Consider the following 20912-nt stretch of genomic DNA (forward strand, 5'->3'; position numbering starts at 1 on the left):
AATGTTGTTATGAACCAATCTTTCTATATAAAATGGTGTTATCGACCAACTTTTCTATAAAAAATGGTGTTATCGAAAAAGTTTTCTATTGAAAATGATGTTATCGAAAAATTGTTTACTGATTATGTTGTTATCGAACAACTTTTCTATAGAAAATGCTGTTATCGATCATCTTTTCTATAAAAAATGTTGTTATCGAACAACTTTTCTATAGAAAAGGTTGTTATCGGACATGCTTTTATAGAAAAATTTGTTATCGGAAAAGTTTTCTTTTCTGTATCAACTTTTCTGTATCAAAAAGTGTTATTGGACAATTTTTCCATAGAAAAAGTTGTTATCCAACAACTTTTCTATAGAAAAGGTTATCGAACAACTTTTCTATAAAAAATTTTGTTATCGAACACCTTTTTTATAAAAAATTTTGTTATCGAACAACTTTTCCAAAGAAAAAGTTGTCATCGACCAACTTTTTTATAGAAAAAGTTGTTATCGACCAACTATTCTATAGAAAAAGTTGCTATCGACAAGTTTTCTATAGAAAAGGTTGTTATCGGATAAGTTTTCTATACAAAAAGTTGTTATCGGACAACTTTTCTGTTGATTTATTGGACAATTTTTTCCATTGAAAAAGTTGTTATCGAACAACTTTTCTATAGAAAAGATTGTTATCGCACAACTTTTCTATAAAAAATGTTGTTACCGAACACCTTTTCTATAAAAAATGTTGTTATCGAACAACTTTTCTATAGAAAAAGTTGTTATCGACCAACTTTTTTATATAATAAGTTATCGACCAACTTTTCTATAGAAAAAGTTGTTATCGACAAGATTTCTATAGAAAAGGTTGTTATCGAACAAGCTTTTATAGAAAAAATGTTGTTATCGAACACCTTTTCTATAAAACATGTTGTTATCGAACAACTTTTCTATAGAAAAAGTGGTTATCGACCAACTTTTTTATAACTTTTCTAAAAAAAAAGTTGTCTTCGGTCAACTTTTCTGTATCAAAATGTTTTATTGTACAATTTTTCCATTGAAAAAGTTGTTATCCAACAACTTTTCTATAGAAAAGGTTGTTATCGAACTACTTTTCTATAAAATATTTTGTTATCGAACTCCTTTCCTATAAAAAATTTTGTTATCGAACTCCTTTTCTATAAAAAATGTTGTTATCGAACCACTTTTCTATAGAAAAAGTTGTTATCGGACAACTTTTTTGTATCAATATGTGTTATCGAACAACTTTTCTATAGAAAAGGTTGTTATCGAACAACTTTTCTATAGAAAAGGTTGTTATCGAACAACTTTTCTATAGAAAAGGTTGTTATCGAACAACTTTTCTATAAAAAAATTTTGTTATCGAACACCTTTTCTATAAAAAAATTTTGTTATCGAACAACTTTTATAGAAAAAGTTGTTATCGGACGAGTTTTCTATAGAAAATTGTATTATCGACCAACGTTTGTTTAAAAAATGTTGTTGTCGACCAACTTTTCTATAAAAAAAGTTGTTATCGACCAATTTTTCTATAGAAAAAGTTGTTATGGACCAATTTTTCTATAGAAAAAGTTGTTATAGACCAATTTTTCTATAGAAAAAGATGTTATCGACTAATTTTTCTATAGAAAAAGTTGTTATCGAAAAAGGTTTCTATAGAAAAAATTGTAATCGACCAATTTTTCTATAGAAAAAGTTGTTATCGACCAACTTTTCTATAGAAAATTTTGTTATCGACCAACTTTTCTATAGAAAATTTTGTTATTGACCAACGTTTCTTTATAAAATATTGTTATCGACCAACTTTTCTTTCGAAATAGTTGTTATCGAACAACTTTTCTATAGAAGATGTTGTTATCGACCAATTTTTATATAGAAAAAGTTGTTATCGACCAACTTTTCTATAGAAAAAGTTGCTATCGACCAACCTTTCTATAGAAAAAGTTGTTATCGACCAACTTTTCTATAGAAAAAGTTGTTATCGACCAACTTTTCTATAGAAAAAGTTGTTATCGACCAACTTTTCTATAGAAAAAGTTGTTATCGACCAATTTTTCTATAGAAAATTTTGTTATCGACCAAGTTTTCTGTAGAAAATGTTGTTATCGACCAACGTTTCTTTAAAAAATGTTGTCATCGACCAACTTTTCTATAGAAAAACTTGCTATCGAAATACTTTTTAATTAGAAAAGAAAATCGCGAAAGATTTCTATTAAGCCAACCTATTTGTGAAGCATTTTCCCTACCCATTTTCTTTTCCATCCAATCCCCATACATAAAACTCATGTCACAGGTTGCCAATTAAAGTGTATCAAAGCTGAGATTATCTTGCAGTTATTTTGAATTGTAAATTTTCTGCTATTCATATCGGTATCATCATCGTCGTCATTCATTATTATTTCAATGATGATTTTTTTGCGCTATTTGACTTACATTTCCATTTAACGGGGTTATTATGAAGAATGTGTTAACAAAATGCCACAAACAATAGGTGGTGCAACAGAGCAGCAACAACAACAGCAACCGTCATACAATACAATGGCAACAAAACACTAATAAATTTTATATGTGCTACCGCCGAGCACAGAGCGACAGACCGACCCCTTTGTCGCTTCGATGCGTTTAAATATTCCATTAGATGTGGTCGATATATCCATCAGATATTGATTGTAACGATTGCAAGAGATGGGGTTATTGTTTCCGATAGATGAAAAAAATCTATGCCAACAACTTTAAACTGTTATTTGTTGATGATGCAATAATCGAGCAGAAGACAACACGAAAGAAATAAAAAAGAGTGTCAAGTTGTAATAGAAAATAACGTTTAGGCTGTCATTTAAGACAGATGTTTTGTTAATTGTAGAGACATAGTGTCTAGGATGTCTTACAACAACATTTTCTATAGTAAAAATGTTCGATAGTAACAATTTTCTATAGAAAAGTTTTTCGATAACAAAATTTTCTATAGTAAAGTTGTGCGATAACCAAATATTCTATAGAAAAAAATTTCGATAATAATGTTTTTTAAAGAAAAGTGGTTCGATAACAAAATTTTTCGGCAGAAATACAGGTTCCCTTCTTCACTTAAAATCAAAACCTACAATCATGGCTATACATGACCTCCACCTGCTGCTGACTGTTGTTTGTCTGAATTTGAACATTCACGTTTAAACAATTAGCTTTGTAATAATTAACTATAAACAACAAAAACAACAATAATATTTTTTTAATTATACTAGATATGCGGCTAAAGTCTCAAAAAATGGTAGACAGCCGTTAACAAAAAAAAAACTTAGCAAAAATACCAAAAATAAAGGAAATACTCACCATTTGGCTGTTGTTTCGAGGTGGAGTTCGTGATATGAAGCGGTAAATTGGAATTTGGCGGCGCGTTTATTAACACGCTGCAAACGCTTCCATACACTACCCATGGCGGGCATGATGGCGGCTCAAAGAAGTTTTACTGTTGGTTTTTTTCTTCTTTTTTGGGGAGGAGGGTGGTAATTCCAAACTTTCAAATTTGAAGTTGATTTCCGGCTTGAAGTTTGCTTTACAAAATGAAGTTAACTTTTCACTTTTCTTTCTTTCAAATTGGCATAGATTTTTGTTGGCTTTCTGTGTAAACGAACTTATGCGTTTTTGTGGGAACTTTTTTATTTAGAACGAACTTCACTTCAATGTGATTTCAAATATTTTAACATTTTTATTTTTCAAATTTCCATTTGTGCGCTTTTTCAATTTTTTAATTATTTCTTTCACTTCATTTTCTTTTTTCTTCTAAAATTTTTCTTTTTTTTATTTTTCAAAGATCAACCATTTTGTTGCTTTCTTTCTTCAACAGCACCTTTATCTCCCGTTTAACTTTCTGCAAAGAAATAAAAAAAGAAAAATACTTTTATTTAAATGCTTGTTTCAATATTTGTTTATTATCATTTCAATGTTTATTTAAATTTTTTGTTGTTGTATAAAATTACTTTTTATTTTCTTGCTTTGTATTTTCGTTTTTTTACGATAACCAACGAACGAACAACGTTCATAAACAAGGTCAGAGTTTAATGGAAGAGGATAGCTGGTAATGGAGGCAACAAAACCCATTATTACAACAACAACAAAAACGTGTTATAATTATAAAAAAATACAAAGACATTTCTAAAAAAATTTTGATTGTAGGAATGCAAATCGATACAAATATTTCTTATAGAAAAGTTGCACTAACAACATTTTCTATAGAAAAGTTGTTCGATAACAATATTTTCTACAGAAAAGTTGTTCGATAACAACATTTTCTATAGAAAAGTTGTTCGATAACAACATTTTCTATTGAAAAGTTGTTCGATAACAACATTTTCTATAGAAAAGTTGTTCGATAACAACATTTTCTATAGAAAAGTTGTTCGATACCATCATTTTCTACAGGAAAGATCTTCGATAACAACATTTTCTATAGAAAAGTCATTCGATAACAACATTTTCTATAGAAAAGTTGTTCGATAACAAAATTTTCTATAGAAAAGTTGTTCGATAACAACATTTTCTATAGAAAAGTTGTTCGATAACAACATTTTTTATAGAAAAGTTTTTCGATAACAACACTTTCTATAGAGAAGTTGTTCGATAACAACATTTTCTATAGAAAAGTTGTTCGATAACAACATTTTCTATTGAAGAGTTGTTCGATAACAACATTTTTTATAGAAAAGTTGTTCGATAACAACATTTTCTATAGAAAAGTTGTTCGATAACAAAATTTTCTGTAGAAAAGTTGTTCGATAACAACATTTTCTATAGAAAAGTTGTTCGATAACAACATTTTCTATAGAAAAGTTGTTCGATAACAACATTTTCTATAGAAAAGTTGTTCGATAACAACATTTTCTATAGAAAAGTTGTTCGATAACAACATTTTCTATAGAAAAGTTGTTCGATAACAACATTTTCTATAGAAAAGTTGGTCGATAACAACATTTTCTATAGAAAAGTTGGTCGATAACAACATTTTCTATAGAAAAGTTGGTCGATAACAACATTTTCTATAGAAAAGTTGTTCGATAACAACATTTTCTATAGAAAAGTTGGTCGATAACAACATTTTCTATGGAAAATTTGTTCGATAACAACATTTTCTATAGAAAATTTGTTCGATAACAACATTTTCTATAGAAAATTTGTTCGATAACAACATTTTCTATAGAAAAGTTGTTCGATAAAAACATTTCCTATAGAAATGTTGTTCGATAAAAACAATTCCTATAGAAAGGTTGATCGATAAAAAAAATTTCTATGGGAAAGTTGTTCGATAATAACATTTTCTGTAGAAAATTTTTTCGATAACAACTTTTTCTGTAGAAAATTGTCCGATAACAACTTTTCCTGTAGAAAATTGTATAATAACAACTTTCTCAATAGAAACGTCGTCCGATAACGAGGTTTTCTATAGAAAAATTATTCGATAGCAACATTTTTCACAAATTGTACGATAAAAATGTCTTTCAATACCAACACTTTCTACAGAAAATTGTTCGATAAATATAGTTTATATAGAAATGTTGTTCGATAGCAGCTACTTTTCAACTTTTCTAAAGAAAAGTTCGTTATCGACCAACTTTTCCATAGAAAAGTTCGTTATCGACCAACTTTTCTAAAGAAAAGTTCGTTATGGACCAACTTTTCTATAGAAAAGTTCGTTATAGACCACATTTTTTTATAGAAAAGTTTGTTATCGACCAACTTTTCTATAGAAAAGTTTGTTATCGACCAACTTTTCCATAGAAAAGTTTGTTATAGACCCACTTTTCTATAGAAAATTTCGTTATCGACCAACTTAGTTCGTTATCGACAAACTTTTCTAAAGAAAAGTTCGTTATGGACCAACTTTTCTATAGAAAAGTTCGTTATCGACCACATTTTTTTATAGAAAAGTTTGTTATCGACCAGCTTTTCTATAGAAAAGTTTGTTATCGACCAACTTTTCTATAGAAAAGTTTGTTATCGACCAACTTTTCTATAGTAAAGTTCGTTATCGACCAACTTTTCTGTAGAAAAGTTTGTTATCGACCAATTTTTCTATAGAAAAGTTTGTTATCGACCAACATTTCAATAGAAAAGTTCGTTATCGACCAACTTTTCTATAGAAAAGATTGTTATCGTTCATCCCTTCTTGAGGAAAGTTAGTTATCGAACAACGTTTCTATAGAAAAATTTGTTGCCGACCATCTTTTCTTTAGAAGAAATTGTTATCGATCACACTTTGTAGAGAAAATGTTGTTACCGACCAACTTTTCTATAGAAAAGTTTGTTATTGACTACATTTGCTATAGAAAAGTTTTTTATCGACCAACGTTTCTATAGAAAAGTTCGTTATCGACCACACTTTCTAGAGAAAATTTTGTTACAGACCTACTTTTCAATAGAAAATTTTGTTATCGTCTACAATTTGCTATAGAAAAGTTTTTTATCGACCAACTTTTCTATAGAAAAGATCGTTATCGACAAACTTTTCAATAGAAAAGATCGTTATCGACAAACTTTTCAATAGAAAAGTTCGTTATCGACCAACTTTTCAATAGAAAAGTTCGTTATCGACCAACTTTTCTATAGAAAATTTCGCTATCGACCATCTTTTCTATAGAAAAGTTCGTTATCGCCCAACTTTTCTATAGAAAAGTTCGTTATCGACCAACATTTCTATAGAAAAGCTCGTTATCGACCAACTTTTCTATAGAAAAGTTCGTTATCGACCAACTTTTCTATAGAAAAGTTTGTTATCGAGCAACTTTTCTATAGAAAAGTTTGTTATCGAGCAACTTTTCTATAGAAAAGTTAGTTTTCGACCAACTTTTCTATAGAAAAGTTAGTTATCGACCAACTTTTCTATAGAAAAGTTAGTTATCGACCAACTTTTCTATAGAAAAGTTAGTTATCGACCAACTTTTCTAAAGAAAAGTTCGTTATCGACCAACTTTTCTATAGAAAAGTTTGTTATCGACCATCTTTTCTATAGAAAAGTTCGTTATGGACCATCTTTTCTATAGAAAAGTTTGTTATCGACCAATGTTTCTATAGAAAATTTCGCTATCGACCTTCTTTTCTATAGAAAATTGCGTTATCGCCCAACTTTTCTATAAAAAAGTTTGTTATCGACCAACTTTTCTATAGAAAAGTTTGTTATCGACCAACTTTTCTATAGAAAAGTTTGTTATCGACCAACTTTTCTATAGAAAAGTTTGTTATCGACCAACTTTTCTATAGAAAAGGTGGTTATCGACCAACTTTTCTATAGAAAAGTTCGTTATCAACCAACTTTTCTACAGAAAAGTTCATTATCGACCAATTTTCTCTAAGATGAGAAGACTTTACACTCCAGAGTCCCTGATAGCACCAAGCATACCTTGAAACCAATCACAACAACATCATATTTCAAGTAAAGATGTTTTTTGGTACGTGTTGTTGTTATCAAAACAAAAAACTAGATACTTGTCATCGAACCTTTGCGGAAGGCAATTTTGCATGGAGCATGTGTTGGAAGAATAATCTCTTTATAAAGTTGTTGTTCCCCTTTTAAGGGTAATCCCTGAGTTTGTGGCAAAAGTAAAATAATTGTTGTTGTTAATAACTCAAACCCACCTGTCGTCATTTACTTTTAAAGGTATGCAGGATGGCAGGCAGGTTGTTCTTATATCCATTTAACCTGTGCCCACTTTTCTGTCATTCTGTCAAAAGGCAAAAAAAAACAGAAAACGAAAAAGTAGCAACAACAACATTATCATCATTGCAAAGTAACCACCACAGCATCTACCGAGAAATATAAAAAGGTAAACCGAAAAAATTGTTTGCAAATTTTAATAGTTTAATAACAACAAAAACCGGCTATGGTTTTGAAAAACTGAACGAGGTAAGGGAGGAGACATATAAATGATTGGGAAATGATTGCAAAATATGTTTATAAAGGATCTATATTCGGGAGAGGCGGATTTAAGAGATCATTGTGTCTAAAGCACAAATGAACACACTAGGAGCATTTGTTAGCAAAAGAAAAGGCGCTAGCCCTTCTTGTTCATCTCAGGTCTGAAGTGGGTTTCAGCGATTCCAATTTTGAATGACAGCTTTACGCAAATATTGTCTGTGACCAATCATCTTCCTTTTTTTAGTCAGTGGTCCTCGAATAGTGAGAAAACGATAAAGACGCATAGCATTTGTGTTTGAAGTTATATTCTAAGCTAAGGGATTATTAGTTAGATTCTGGTTTAAGAATCGAAAATCCCTTTGGTATAAGGATTTGTATTCTTCGATTTCATTTTCAACATTTCAACTTCCTTGCTAATCCTCAGGTGGAAAAGTGTTCCTTATTGTCTTAAGAATAATCATATGCAAAACTAAGCCACTTTGTGCCCGAACCTTATCATACCAAATCCTCCTATTATTTTGCCAAAAAAAAAGCCTTCATCACAGTTCATATGCATGTTTGACGCTACAACAACAAGAATAACACATAATTACAAACATATTTCACATTCAATTCCAGTTTGTCGACATCTCAAGTCTGGAGCCGGGTAATAAACACACATACTATGCAGCCGAGAGCTGGCAATATGACAGCAGCAGTCATCAACACACAGCATCTCTGGGATCTCTGGGGGCAATCAAATATCTTGTGCAGTAGGAGACACAAACACTAGACAACAACAGCAGCAAAATTAAACATACAAACAAACATGGCATTTTAAATAATTTTTGCAATTTTTGTTTTTGTTTATTTTTGTTTTCATTTTTTGGGTATCCACAACGAGAAAATAATTTCACCTTGAAAAGCAATCTCCTGTATAACTTTTTTTGTTTGGTTTCGGGCAGGCACAGAAGAAAAAGGTAGGTACCTATCATCTGTATAAAACATGCATGTGTTTGCCTGTTTAACATTGTTTTGTTTGTCATTTTGGTCACGGCATGCAGCATTAGTCAGTCATAAGCGATTTGAAACATGTGTTGCCCGCCCTCTGTCATTGTTTCTTTTGTTGTTGATGTTGTAATTACCCGTGCTTCATTACTTTGTTGGTGTTGTTGCTGTTGTTACCATTTTGGCCACCTAATCTTGAACATATGTTTCCAAAAGATAAAGGAAACCAACCATCACATTCCATCTTGAAAATATGTATAAATAAATCCTCGGTGGTGATTAGTTAACCCAACTTGCGAGGGAGATAGATAGATGCTGTGTCAAGCAATTTGTCAATGCCACAAAGAGAGGTAACATCTGATCAAAACATAAACATCGTTTTGACGACTACCTTTCGTTTGTAATTATCAATGAGACAGGCATTTTTTAGATTGGTGGGAGAGAGAGGGAGATCAAGGAGATAGAGACTTAATTTAGCATGAGAAGGATTCAATCATAATGAAAACATAAACAATGTTTTATTTTCTCCTTTTTGATGATTATTATTCTTCTCACAGAACAGAGAGTTTCGTAGTTCCTTTGTGAGTGAGTAATGAGTCAAAGTGATGTCAGGGATTGCCAGGGATGGATGTTTATAGTTGTAAACATTTCAATAATAATGCCGAGAGGTCCAAAATTCTTTTTTTTTTGTTTTTGTTTTTTTTTTTTTGGAGATTGGTAATGTGCCATCTATGTCAGCTTTCGGAACACAACAACAACAAGTTGATATATAATAATAATAACAATAATAATAATAATAATAATAATAATAATAATAATAATAATAATAATAATAATAATAACACCACCAACAACAACACCAACAACAACAACAACAATAATAACAATAATAATAAGAATGGGATGGGAAAGGTATGGGAAAATGCTTTACGCATCTGGCGACGTCGTCACGGTCGTCGTATGCCGGACTCAAAAGTATACCGGCTAAAAACCCACCTCCTTCCTCCCCGGGGGCTCGTTCCACCCTGGAACCGCTTGCGCATTATGTATTGCCTGCGTCCAGGCTTCGCTTTTGTTTTCAGGGGTTCATATCCAAGTCTAATTTCTTGGTGCGGAGAACATATTCCGCATATTTTGCTACTGCTTTCCAGTTTGCTTCTGTTTCCATCATTTTTATTGCAATGTTTCCACTTGCAACGTTACCAATCTCCGTTTCTAGTAGTTGACGTTGTTCTCTCCAGCGATTACACTTGAAGAAAGTGTGTTGCGCATCATCAACCACCTCCTCTTCATAGATGCAGTACGGTGTACTGCATTTCCCCATACGATGTAGGTTCTTCCGGAAATATCCGTGGCCAGTTGACATCTGCGTTACGTAGTAGTTGACTTCACCGTGGTTTTTGCTATACCAGCTTCGTACGTTTGCGACTAGCTTGTGTGTCCATTTACCACTCCTTTCGTTTTGCCATCGTAGTTGCCACATTTCTAACGTTTCTTCTCGAGCAGCTCTCGCGTACTCAGTTTGTGGTCCACTTTGCTGTTTGACAATAGAAATCTTATGGCGTTCCATTGCCTGCAGATCGAAGGGGGATCATTCCAGCAACAGCAAGTATAGTTCCTGCAGATACTGTGCGGTAGGCGGATGTTACCCTTAGCGCAGCTGTTCTTTGTACCGACAGCAATTTACTCGCCCTGACTTGAGTTGTAAAGGCCTGCGTACATAAGCTGCTCTGCCTGATTGCCTTGCTTTCCTGCTTCATTTTTGACATAATAAAAATAAAAGAATAAAGAAGGCCGAGGAAATTTCGAACTGGGTTGCCCTTTTCTTTTTTATTCTTTTATCAGAAGTAAGCAAGGTAAGTAGGCAAGGCAGCTTATGTACGCAGGCCTTTAGAGCCGGAGCCCAAATTTCCGACCCGTACAATAGTATGCTGGTGCTCGCCTCCATGAGGATTTTCCTCCTGCTGGGTAGGGGACCACCAATATTAGCCATCAAACTACTCAACTGTGAGGGTATTTTCGCAGCTTTTGTGGTTGCATACTCAATCTGTTTTGAATATGTTAACTTCGAGTCTAATCGCATGCCCAAATAGTTTACAGATTGCTTTGTGGGGATGAGTTGTTGACTATGTCGCCTATATTCATCTCAATTTCGGTTGGGATATGTCGCCCGGTAAGAAGTAGCAGTTCCGTTTTTTTGCATAGCTAGTTGAAGACCATGCTCATCCAACCATCTTTTCGTGCGTATCATGGTTTGACGCAGTTTACTTTCAGCCTCGTTTATACTCCAGGCTTTGATTACTGCAGCGATGTCATCTGCGGATCCCACAAGATAGGTATCGTGTGGCATTTCAATCTTTAGTATTTCATCGTAGGTTGCGTTCCACAAGTCAGGTCCCAGTATAGACCCTTGGGCTGCTCCCGACGTGACTTGCATGCGTTTGGCAACTTGTTTGGTATCGTACAATAGAGTTCTATTTCTCAGATAATCTCCGATTATATGGAGTAAATACTTTGGAAAATTAAATATTTTATGCAGCGTTTCCATTACGTCATCCCATCGGAGGCTGTTAAGCGCGTTTTTCACATCAAGCGTGGGCCGGGAGTAGTGATTTCCGCCCTGAGCACACCTTCTACCGTATCTATCACGTCTTTGAGAGCTCCTATCGTGGACTTGCCGGGACGAAAGCCATACTGTCTTCTCGAGAGACCGCCTGCAGCTGGAATGGCTTCATTTAGTCTGGGTTTGATTAACCTCCCCAGCTGTGTCGAGCATACAGAGTGATCGGTACGAAGATGGTTATGTATATTCGCCTTTTCCTTTACTCAATAGAACTAGTTTTTGTGTGTTTCCATGACTCTGGGAAGATACCTTCCATTAAACATCTGTTGTACATTTTGAGTAGCCAATTCGGTCGGTTTTTTGCTATAGCTTTAATAGCTTCAGATGGAATGCCGTCTGGCCCGGGCGCTTTCTTTGGTTTGAGGCTCTGCGAAGCTGGTTGTAGTTAATTTAATGTGAAAAACGGTATGTTTGTGGGAGATTCTGGTTCAGTTGGAACATCTCTGGTGGTATGTCTTGGAAATAACGTGTTTACGATGTTATCCATTACCTCCCCGTCCATTTGATCAACCTTGTTTTTCGACCCGAGCTTTTGCATGACGATTTTGTAGCCGAGCCCCCATGGATCTCTGTTTACATCCACTCTTAGTTCTTCCCATTTATTCTTCTTGCTTCTCTCGATGGAGTTCTGCAGCCGTTTTTTAGCGTCTTTGTATGCGTCGCGTTAGGTATGTGCTCGCCTTTTCGTCTAGCTCTTGTATATTTCCTTCTCACCTTGAGACAATTTCGCCTGGACTCATCGATCGTGCCTTTTCGGTCGGGTCCTTTGCAGTCCCATTGCATATGGCCCGATTCGAAACATCTATAGCATCACTTCACTTCTTGTTTGTATTTTATTTGGGCGTAACCCAACCCAATAAATATGCTGCGTTTATCGATGAGTCTGTTTGCATCTGTTACAGATAAAGATACAAAAGCTCTCTTGTTCTCGCGCGTTGGTAGCCGTTAGTCGCACTTTAATGTCTTCTAGTGGGATAATCGTCGCTTTATTTATAGCATCCATAACCTCCTTTTCTGTCGTGAGCGCGTCGAGATTTTGAATTTCGATAGTGGCCATCGTCTTCATGTTTTTCACTACGGCTTCTTTCTTTAGTGACCCTACAATTGTCTCGCGAAACTGCTCTTTGTTTCCTCCTTTCCCCATTATAAGGAGTACGGAGCCAGTCTTTGTCTTGCGAACGGATTGGACTGCCACGTCAGTGCTCTCTGGGTTCACCCTTTCCCTAAGAGTTCTTAATACATCTGCGTAGTTGTGGCCGTCTCGAGGTTTTATGATGAGGGCATCTGGCCTCTCCTTTGGTCTTCTCGCACGCGGCTTCCTCCTTCTGCCTGCAGTTTTCCATAATAATAATGATAATAATAATAATAGTAATAATACTAATAAAAATAATACTAATAATAAAAATAATAATAACAATAATAATAAATAATAAAATAATGAGAAAATGTTATGCCAGGGATGGATGTTTGTAATTTTCAATATTAAATTCATAAAATAATGCCAAGAGTCGTAAAATTGATTGATTTATGAGAGATTTTCGTCCATTTAGGGGGATTAATAGGTTCATGTACAGCCAGAGGTGGAAGTTTATAATTGTCAATAAAATAATTTGTAAACCAATGAAGAGGGGCAAAAAAATTATTTAACGGAAAGTTTTGCGAGGAAAAAATGGGATTATGTTTATGAAGAGACGTGTTGGTCCCCTTGTGTTTATTATTCTTCTCACATTTCATTGTTGATTTGTGAGGGAGTTTGGTTCCGTTGTGAGTGGGTAATGGGTAAAGGTTCAGCCAGGTCTGGATATTTATAATTATCAATAAAAAATTATAAAAAAAATATGTAAATAATAAAATAACGAGAAAATGTGAATCCAGGGATGGATATTTTTAATTGTCAATTTAATAACATGTAAAATAATGCAGAAAGGCTCAGAAAAATTGGTTTTATGGGAGTGTTTAGCACGTTGTGGTGGAATAATGGGTTAATGGTACAGCCATAGTTGGAAATTTATAATTATAAATAATAATTTACAATGTTTATAGTGGGCTCCCTATCGATATGTTTACGAAATATTTATAGGTGAATATTTGTAATCGGTGATTCGAAGGTTGGAATGTCAAATTAAGATTTAACAAAATAGGTACTTTGCCCCACATATTGTTTTGTTTCAATATACAGTGAATCACAGTCAAAAGTATCCACTTCAATTTCTTTCATTAAAACTGCGATTGCTAAGAATTGGTTAATAATAGCGATTTTATTCTTTTTTTATATTTTTACATTAGGGTCTCAACTTAAATATAATAAAATAAAATTAACGAAAATCAGGTAAATTTAGATAAAAAATAAAAATGGTTAAACAACATCGATTTCTACCTCACAGTGAAAAGTATGCGCTCTAAAAGTTCCATGAAACAAAAAGGATTTTTAGGGTTTCAGCCCTTGGTATGACATCCTTTGTTATCCTTTATAGGTTTTAACCTTTTTGGCAAAGATTTAACTAAATTTTCGGTGCAAGATATCTGCATTTTTTCCCGATTCTCCTTGCAAGGCATTTTTCAGGGTTCCTATACTGTAGATGTGATGGCTTCTTATATTTGTCTCCAAAATACTCCATTAATTGCCCATAGGATTCAAATCCGTGGATCTGGCAGGTGGTTTGAATCACTTTTGGACAGTTATATGGCATCAATTCTCGAAAAAAGTGTGATTTGTGCTTGGGGTCATATCTTGATAAAATTGGAATGTTGTCCCAAATCCCATATTTTCAGCGCCTAATTTCAAATTATCCTTCAGAATGATTAAATAATATATCTTATTCTTATTTCCTTCGATAAAAACACGATTCCCTACACCGGAAGCACTTATACAACCCCATGCTTTACGGTTGGAATTGTGTGTTTAGGGCCCAAGGCCGTCTTTGCTATATTATTTAAACATTCTCAAGGATAATTTGAAATGTAGCGCTGAAAAAATGGGATTTGGGACAACATTTCAATTTTATCAAGATATGACCCCAAGCACACAAATCACATACGCACAACCATGAAATTGTAATTGCTGCTGGACCACTGTAAAGTGTTCTATATGAACGTTAGTCGTATCATTTTAGCTACAGTAGAAGTTGTGGAGAGTATCCCAACAAATATAAGAAGCTTTATCCGTTTATTTCGGAGAATAAACAGTGAAAAATACTCGCAACAAATTCAAGGAAGGCTTAAGATACCCAAAAACAAGGCTATTTAAGGGCACTGGCATGGACAACTATTACCAGGTATTTTCAAAACAGAGCAGAAAGAACGGATTCCAGTTCTGGTATTGGAGTAAAGAACAACTCCTGGATGTCGCTGAAACTGACAGTAGCTCAGGGGAGAAACAAAACCTAGCAGTGTACGAATGCCTAGAATAATTGGGTCTCACCAGCTTGAGCAGATGTTAAGGCCTGGGTACATAAGCCGCTTCGCCTGATTGCCTTGCTTTCTTGCTTCATTTCAGACATAACAATAATAAAAGAATAAAGAAGGCCGAGCAAATTTCGAACTGGGTTGCACTTTTCTTTTTTATTCATTTATTAGAAGCAAGCAGGCGAGGCAGCTTATGTACCTAGGCCTTTAGGTTGAGAGCATCTGTACCTGCGAATAGATATGGAAGTATTGTTGAGAGGGATTTTTGACTGCAAGTTTGGCAGCACATCCGGACATCAAGCAAACACATTCACGCGATTTCTATAAGAATAGTGAATAGTCTGCGATTGACAAATCCATGTTCGATGTAGGCGAGAATGTTTTAAAACTACTTCCTAGCTGACTTCCCAAGAACAAGAGGCGTCACTTTATTCATATTTGAATGACATGTTGAACTAGATTGTGAATCGTTCGTTCGTTGATCTTTCGGTTGGCGTTCAGTGAGCCATTGAACTATAATGAACTATATTGACTGATCTAGTTCATACGCTCTTTTCTATGAATCGTTCAATTGAACTATTTCGTTCATGAATTATACAACTCTACCGATAATGGTATTTATTAATCAAGCATTTTTTAACCCACTTATCAGTACTTGTATCAAGCTGTACCACTTCGAAGTTGGCGGGAGTACCACCCACTTTGATATTACCTAGAAAGCAATACTTTGTGAATGTGGGAACTTGGACCTTCTTAGTGGCGCCAACACTTTTTACTTAATATGGTCCTTAATTGATGATACATCTTCATTAGTGTTGGGGATCGTTGATGGTTGTAACTGATCCCATTCACTGAAATATAAGATCGTGCATTACGGGGTCGTTTTCCCAATAATTTTCATTTGATGGTATACTTTTCTTTTCTGTCTTTGCACATTTCTTCGTATTCGAGGCGGAATTTTTGAAAATATCTACAGAAGACTTTTTCAGTAATTTTTTCTATTAAGGCGATATAACAAAATATATTAATGTATTTACCTTCCTCGATCTCTTCCTTCCAATACCTAACGTTGGAGTAATATGGAACCTTTGTCTCCATTGGGCAAAAAAAAATCTATTACGAAATGTGTTGACAAATTCGATATAGAAATATTACCATTATCTTAATCAACTATACTCCTCCCCAATAATTTTCATTTGAAGGCATACTTTTCTTTTCTGTCTTTGCACATTTCTTCGTATTCGAGGCGGAATTTTTGAAAATACATATCTACAGAAGATTTTTCAATATATCCAAATTTCTATTAAGGGGATATAACAAAATATATTAATGTATTTACCTTCCTCGATCTCTTCCTTCCAATACCTAACGTTGGAGTAGTAGGGAATCTTTGTCTCCATTGGGGAAAAAATTATATTACGAAATGTGTTGACAAATTCGATATAGAAATATTACCATTATCTTAATCAACTATATTCCTGACAAATAATTTCCATTTGAAGGCATACTTTTCTTTTCTGTCTTTGCACATTTCTTCGTATTCGAGGCGGAATTTTTGAAAATATCTACAGAAGATTTTTCAATAAATCCAAATTTCTATTAAGGGGATATAATATATTAATGTATTTACCTTCCTTCCAATTCTTACAATTTCCTAACGTTGGAGTAGTATGGAATCTTTGTCTCCATTGGGCAAAAAAAAATTCTATTACGAAATGTGTTGACAAATTCGATATAGAAATATTACCATTATCTTGCAAATAATCAACTATGTATATTCCTCAGAGATTTATGAAGGCAAGGGTTGTTTACTGCTGGGCCTTTATATGTAATGTTTTGAAGAAATGAAATAGCATTGTTAAGAATAGTTATTTTATCTTGTATATTAGTCCCAATTTACATTAGGCGAGTTTACTTGCGGCAATTGTCAGTTTGTGGGTGAGAGAGGGTGTTGAGAGGCAAAGGGTTACCATATACCTCACCTCTCTCTCCATCAAACTTACAATTGCCGCAAGTAAACTCGCCTAATGTAAATTGGGACTTATAACTTGCTTCGTTTGCAAACAAATCCAGGGATGGATGTTTGTAATTGTCAATATTATAAAATATAATAATAATAATTGATCCACAAACATCACAGGAGTGACAAGGGAGACTTCTCTGATATCAATGAGTGCACCCCGATTCATATTAGCTCAATGATATGGGACCTACTGTTTATCGCCGAGTCCGAACGGCGTGTCTAACACACCACTTGTAAGAGAAGTTCTACAAAGCTGAAATACTCAGGAAATGTCGCCAACATTAGTGAGGGGTATTTTGCCACCATTGAAAAATGTTTGATGTTGCCTGGCCGGGGAATCTAACCCACGACCTTCAGCGTGCAAGGCGGGTGTGCATACCATTGCACCACGGTGGCGTTTGTTTGGGTTAATTCTTTTAGGCATATTTGGATACATTCACTTTATCTCCCCAATATGTCTTAGCTTCGGCTGGATCTCCACATTGTTTGGGTGCTTCTCGAGTAACCGACTGCAAGCGCAGGCTACTCTTCGATATTCCCTTTTATTATTTTTCTCTCTAGTTTTCTTTCCGCTCGAGCGAGGGTATGAAAGTTCCAATATCCCGTCCTCTATACTCCTCATATGTCTTAGCTTCGCTTTCCCCTAATTTCTTCCCTGTTATATTGGCTGGGCCGAACTCGAGTAACCATCCCATTTTAGGCCATAGGCCCATTTTATTAATACTTTTCTCTCACTGCTCGAGGGTGTTTCTTTAGTCTACCTACATGTGCATAAACTGCCGCCTACTTTTCTGATATTATTTTTAACACTCATAACGTTAGATTTGAAAAGAAATTTCAGGGTTTAATTTCTTTTCAAAACTAAGTTCTTTGTAGATAAATTGTGTAATTTTTTTGTGTTTTCGCACAAATCTCAAATACGTAAGAATATTTACATTAAATGTATGTATGTATGTCATTTCAAGTGTATGTAAATTCTTGTGGAAAAATATTTTATTTCGGTTTTCAATGGCAAATGCGTGCCTACGTACGTCTTCTTTGCCTTCTTTGCGTACCTGATAAAATGTGACTTTTATTTGTATAGCTTTCTAATTAATATTCCGTGAAGGTTTTGTGTAAACTGTAATGGCAAAAGTTTAACGTCATTTGGCCGTTATGCTTGAGCAATGTTAATGGCAAGAGGAAGGAAGTAAAAGAAACCATTGAACGTAATTTTTTAAGACATACACAAATTTAGTCTATGAAGACAATGACCCTGTAGCAAGGGGGATGTATTAAAATTGTTTTCATAAAAAAATCTTTACCCAGATCTCCAGATAATAAATCTGAGTATAAGCAAAGGGTTACCATATGCCTCACCTCTCTTTCCATCAAACTGACAATTGCCGCAAGGAAAATTGCCTAATATAAATATGGACTTATCGTTCTCTGTCTATTCAACAGATGTTCATATATGACTGACAAAAAATGGACGGCAATTTTTTTCTCATAATCTATAAATAGAAAACCTCCTTCAGCGTTTCCATGGACAGATGGACTTCAAAAGTTTTCAAGGGGGCAAAAGATTCTATAGGAAGAGGAGGAACTCAAAGACTCCCGTGAACTTCTAAAAGTCTTATATGGGCGGAAGACCTTCTGAAGGTAACTTATAGACTAAATGCCCTCTTAAGGTCGTCTGTGGACTGAAGACATTGTAAAGCTCTTCTATGGACTGAAAACATTCTAAAAGTCATATATTAGGAGAAGACCTTCTAAAGGTATTCTATTGGCGGAAGACCTTCTAAAAGTCTTCTATGCGAGAAAATCCTCCTATAGGTCTTTTATGAAATGAAGACTTCCCCAAGGTCTTCTAGAAATGTTGTACTGTTGGAAAATTTGTTAATAAGCGCGGAAGCAGTAGCGACTCCAAAGGCAAAGCTAAAGATTACAGAGGTTAGGTGATTCCATGAGTCACACTTTTCTGATTTTAGATTGGAATAAACCTGGTTATTTTGGACATCTCTGGATTTGCTGACGTTTTGATGAACATAGACATGAAGTGGTGATGATTGGCTTGAAAAACTGCCTTGACGGCCTAGCTTAACTTTGTAGTCAATAGCGGATTGGCGCCCAATGAGCGCCTTTTGTACAGTAGTTAGGGCTATCAATTGTGTTCAAGTGATCGGCCTTGTTCTCTACCATTGTCTGATGCGGAATCCATCTAAAAATCATGTCCTTCTATGACTCAGAGAGACCTTTGATAATGCAACTCCACATTCATGCCGAAGACTCTCCCAGCGGTATGGTGATGTTTTGATGAAGATACACATGGATGCTGGCGCCCAACCAACACCCCTTGCACCGTAGTGAGGTACCAACTGTGTTCAAGTGATTTGCGTTGTTCATCATAGTTTTTGTCGATGATTAAAATGGTTACCTGCCCTTAAGGTCTAGTCTCACGGTTTTCTCAGCACCGGTCTAGGTTGAGGCGCCAAAAAACACCCATCCATGATACCAATATCAATTTTGTTCAAGTGATTGAGATTGTTCACGACTTTGATCTGATGCAGAGACCATCTGAAACTCATGTCCTTGGGCGCTGGCGCCAAACAAATACCCCTTGCACCGTAGTGAAGGTTCACAACTCTTTTGAAAGACATAGGCATGAGGTTTTCTCAGATACTGTATACTGGCGCCCAAACAGAGCTCCTTGCACCATAGTGAGGTATCAATTCTGATCAAGTGATTGGGGTTGTCCACCACCTTGGTCTGATGCCGAGTCCAACTGAAACTTTTATCATTCTTGGCTTATACTGCCCTTTGATAATGCAACTACATATATTCAAGCCGAAGACTCTATCACAATTTCCTATGGAAAGGTAATTAGGAAGCATTCTTTTTTTTTTGGAAGCATCGTTTGCTTTGGAAATGGTCTTGGGAAGCATCGTTTCCGTTCTAAAGTGTCTTAGGAAGCACCCTTCACTTTGGAAATGGTCTTAGGAAGCATCCTTTACTTTGAAAATGGTTTCGAGAAACAAAGGAAATGGTCTTTCCATTGGAAATGGTTTCGGGAAGCTTTCTTTCCTTTGCAAAGGGTCTTAAGAAGCACCCTTTCCAAAGGAATGGGTCTTAGGAAGCATCCATCCCTTTGTAAAGGATATTAAGAAGCACTCATTCCTTTGGAAAGGTTCTTAGAAGGCATCCTTTCTTTTAAAAAGACTCTTAGGAAGCATCCTTTCCTATAGAAAGGGGTTAAAGAAGCACATTTCCTTTGAAAGGGTCTAGGAAGCATCTTTTGCTTTTGGAAAGGCTCTTAAGAAGAACCCTTTGCTTTGGAAAGCGTTTTAGGAAGCATAATTTTCTTTGGAAAGCGTATTAGGAACCTTCCTTTCCTTTCGAAATGGTTTTAAAAAGTGTCCTTTCCTTTAGAAATGGTTTAAGGAAGCTTTTTTTCCTTTGCAAAGGGTCTGAAGAAGCACCCTTTCCAAAGGAATGGGTCTTAGGAAGCATCCATCCCTTTGTAAAGGATATTAAGAAGCACTCATTACTTTGCAAAGGTTCTTAGAAGGCATTCTTTCTTTTAGAAAGGCACTTAGGAAGCATCCTTTCCTATGGAAAGGGGTTTAAGAAGCACGTTTCCTTTGAAAGGGTCTAGGAGGCATCTTTTGCTTTTGGAAAGGCTCTTAAGAAGCACCCTTTACTGTGAAAAGCGTCTTAGGAAACATCATTTTCTTTGGAAAGCGTCATAGGAAGCATCCTTAAGAAACGTCCTTTCCTTTGGAAATGGTTTCGGGAAGCTTTCTTTCCTTTGCAAACGGTCTTAAGAATCACCCCTTCCTTTGGAGAGGGTCTTAGGAAGCATCCATTCCTTTGGAAAGGATCTTAAGAAGCACTCATTTCTTTGGAAATATTCTTACAAGTCATCATTTCTTTTAGAAAGGCTCTTAGGAAGCATCCTTTCCTATGGAAAGGGGTTTAAGAAGCACGTTTTCTTT

The 20912-nt window shown here is 34.9% G+C and overlaps 2 protein-coding genes across 9 annotated transcripts in view; both read right to left on the reverse strand.

Moving 5' to 3' along the window:
- The window catches only part of Ehbp1 (Eps15 homology domain containing protein-binding protein 1), a 107980-nt gene that overhangs the window by 83022 nt on the left and 4046 nt on the right, over positions 1-20912 (reverse strand). For all 8 annotated transcript variants that reach the window (XM_073992560.1, XM_073992557.1, XM_073992562.1 and 5 more), the window contains exon 2: positions 3325-3862. In XM_073992560.1, the coding sequence (XP_073848661.1) occupies positions 3325-3437 (113 nt within the window). In that variant the 5' untranslated portion in view covers positions 3438-3862. The remainder of the gene's footprint in view (positions 1-3324; positions 3863-20912) is intronic.
- Positions 9966-11324, reverse strand: LOC141386852 (uncharacterized). The gene is made up of 3 exons (XM_073955757.1): positions 11105-11324; positions 10770-10960; positions 9966-10460 (listed from the first exon to the last, which is right to left on the reverse strand). The coding sequence occupies exons 1-3, from the start codon at positions 11322-11324 to the stop codon at positions 9966-9968; spliced, it is 906 nt and encodes a 301-aa protein (XP_073811858.1).

The sequence above is a fragment of the Musca autumnalis genome, unplaced genomic scaffold (genome assembly GCF_047663935.1).
Source record: "Musca autumnalis isolate F117 unplaced genomic scaffold, ASM4766393v1 scaffold_5, whole genome shotgun sequence".
NCBI lineage: Eukaryota > Metazoa > Arthropoda > Insecta > Diptera > Muscidae > Musca > Musca autumnalis.

What these genes read in the sequence shown, in the direction of transcription:
- LOC141386852 (XM_073955757.1), bottom strand. Translation starts at nt 11,324, where the DNA reads ATGCAAGTCACGTCGGGAGCAGCCCAAGGGTCTATACTGGGACCTGAC. An exon ending in AAGATGGTTGGATGAGCATG is followed by an intron (nt 10,961 to 11,104) that starts GTCTTCAACTAG and finishes GCATGCGATTAG; the next exon opens with ACTCGAAGTTAACATATTCA. An exon ending in CTCCGGCTCTAAAGGCCTGC is followed by an intron (nt 10,461 to 10,769) that starts GTACATAAGCTG and finishes TTCGATCTGCAG; the next exon opens with GCAATGGAACGCCATAAGAT.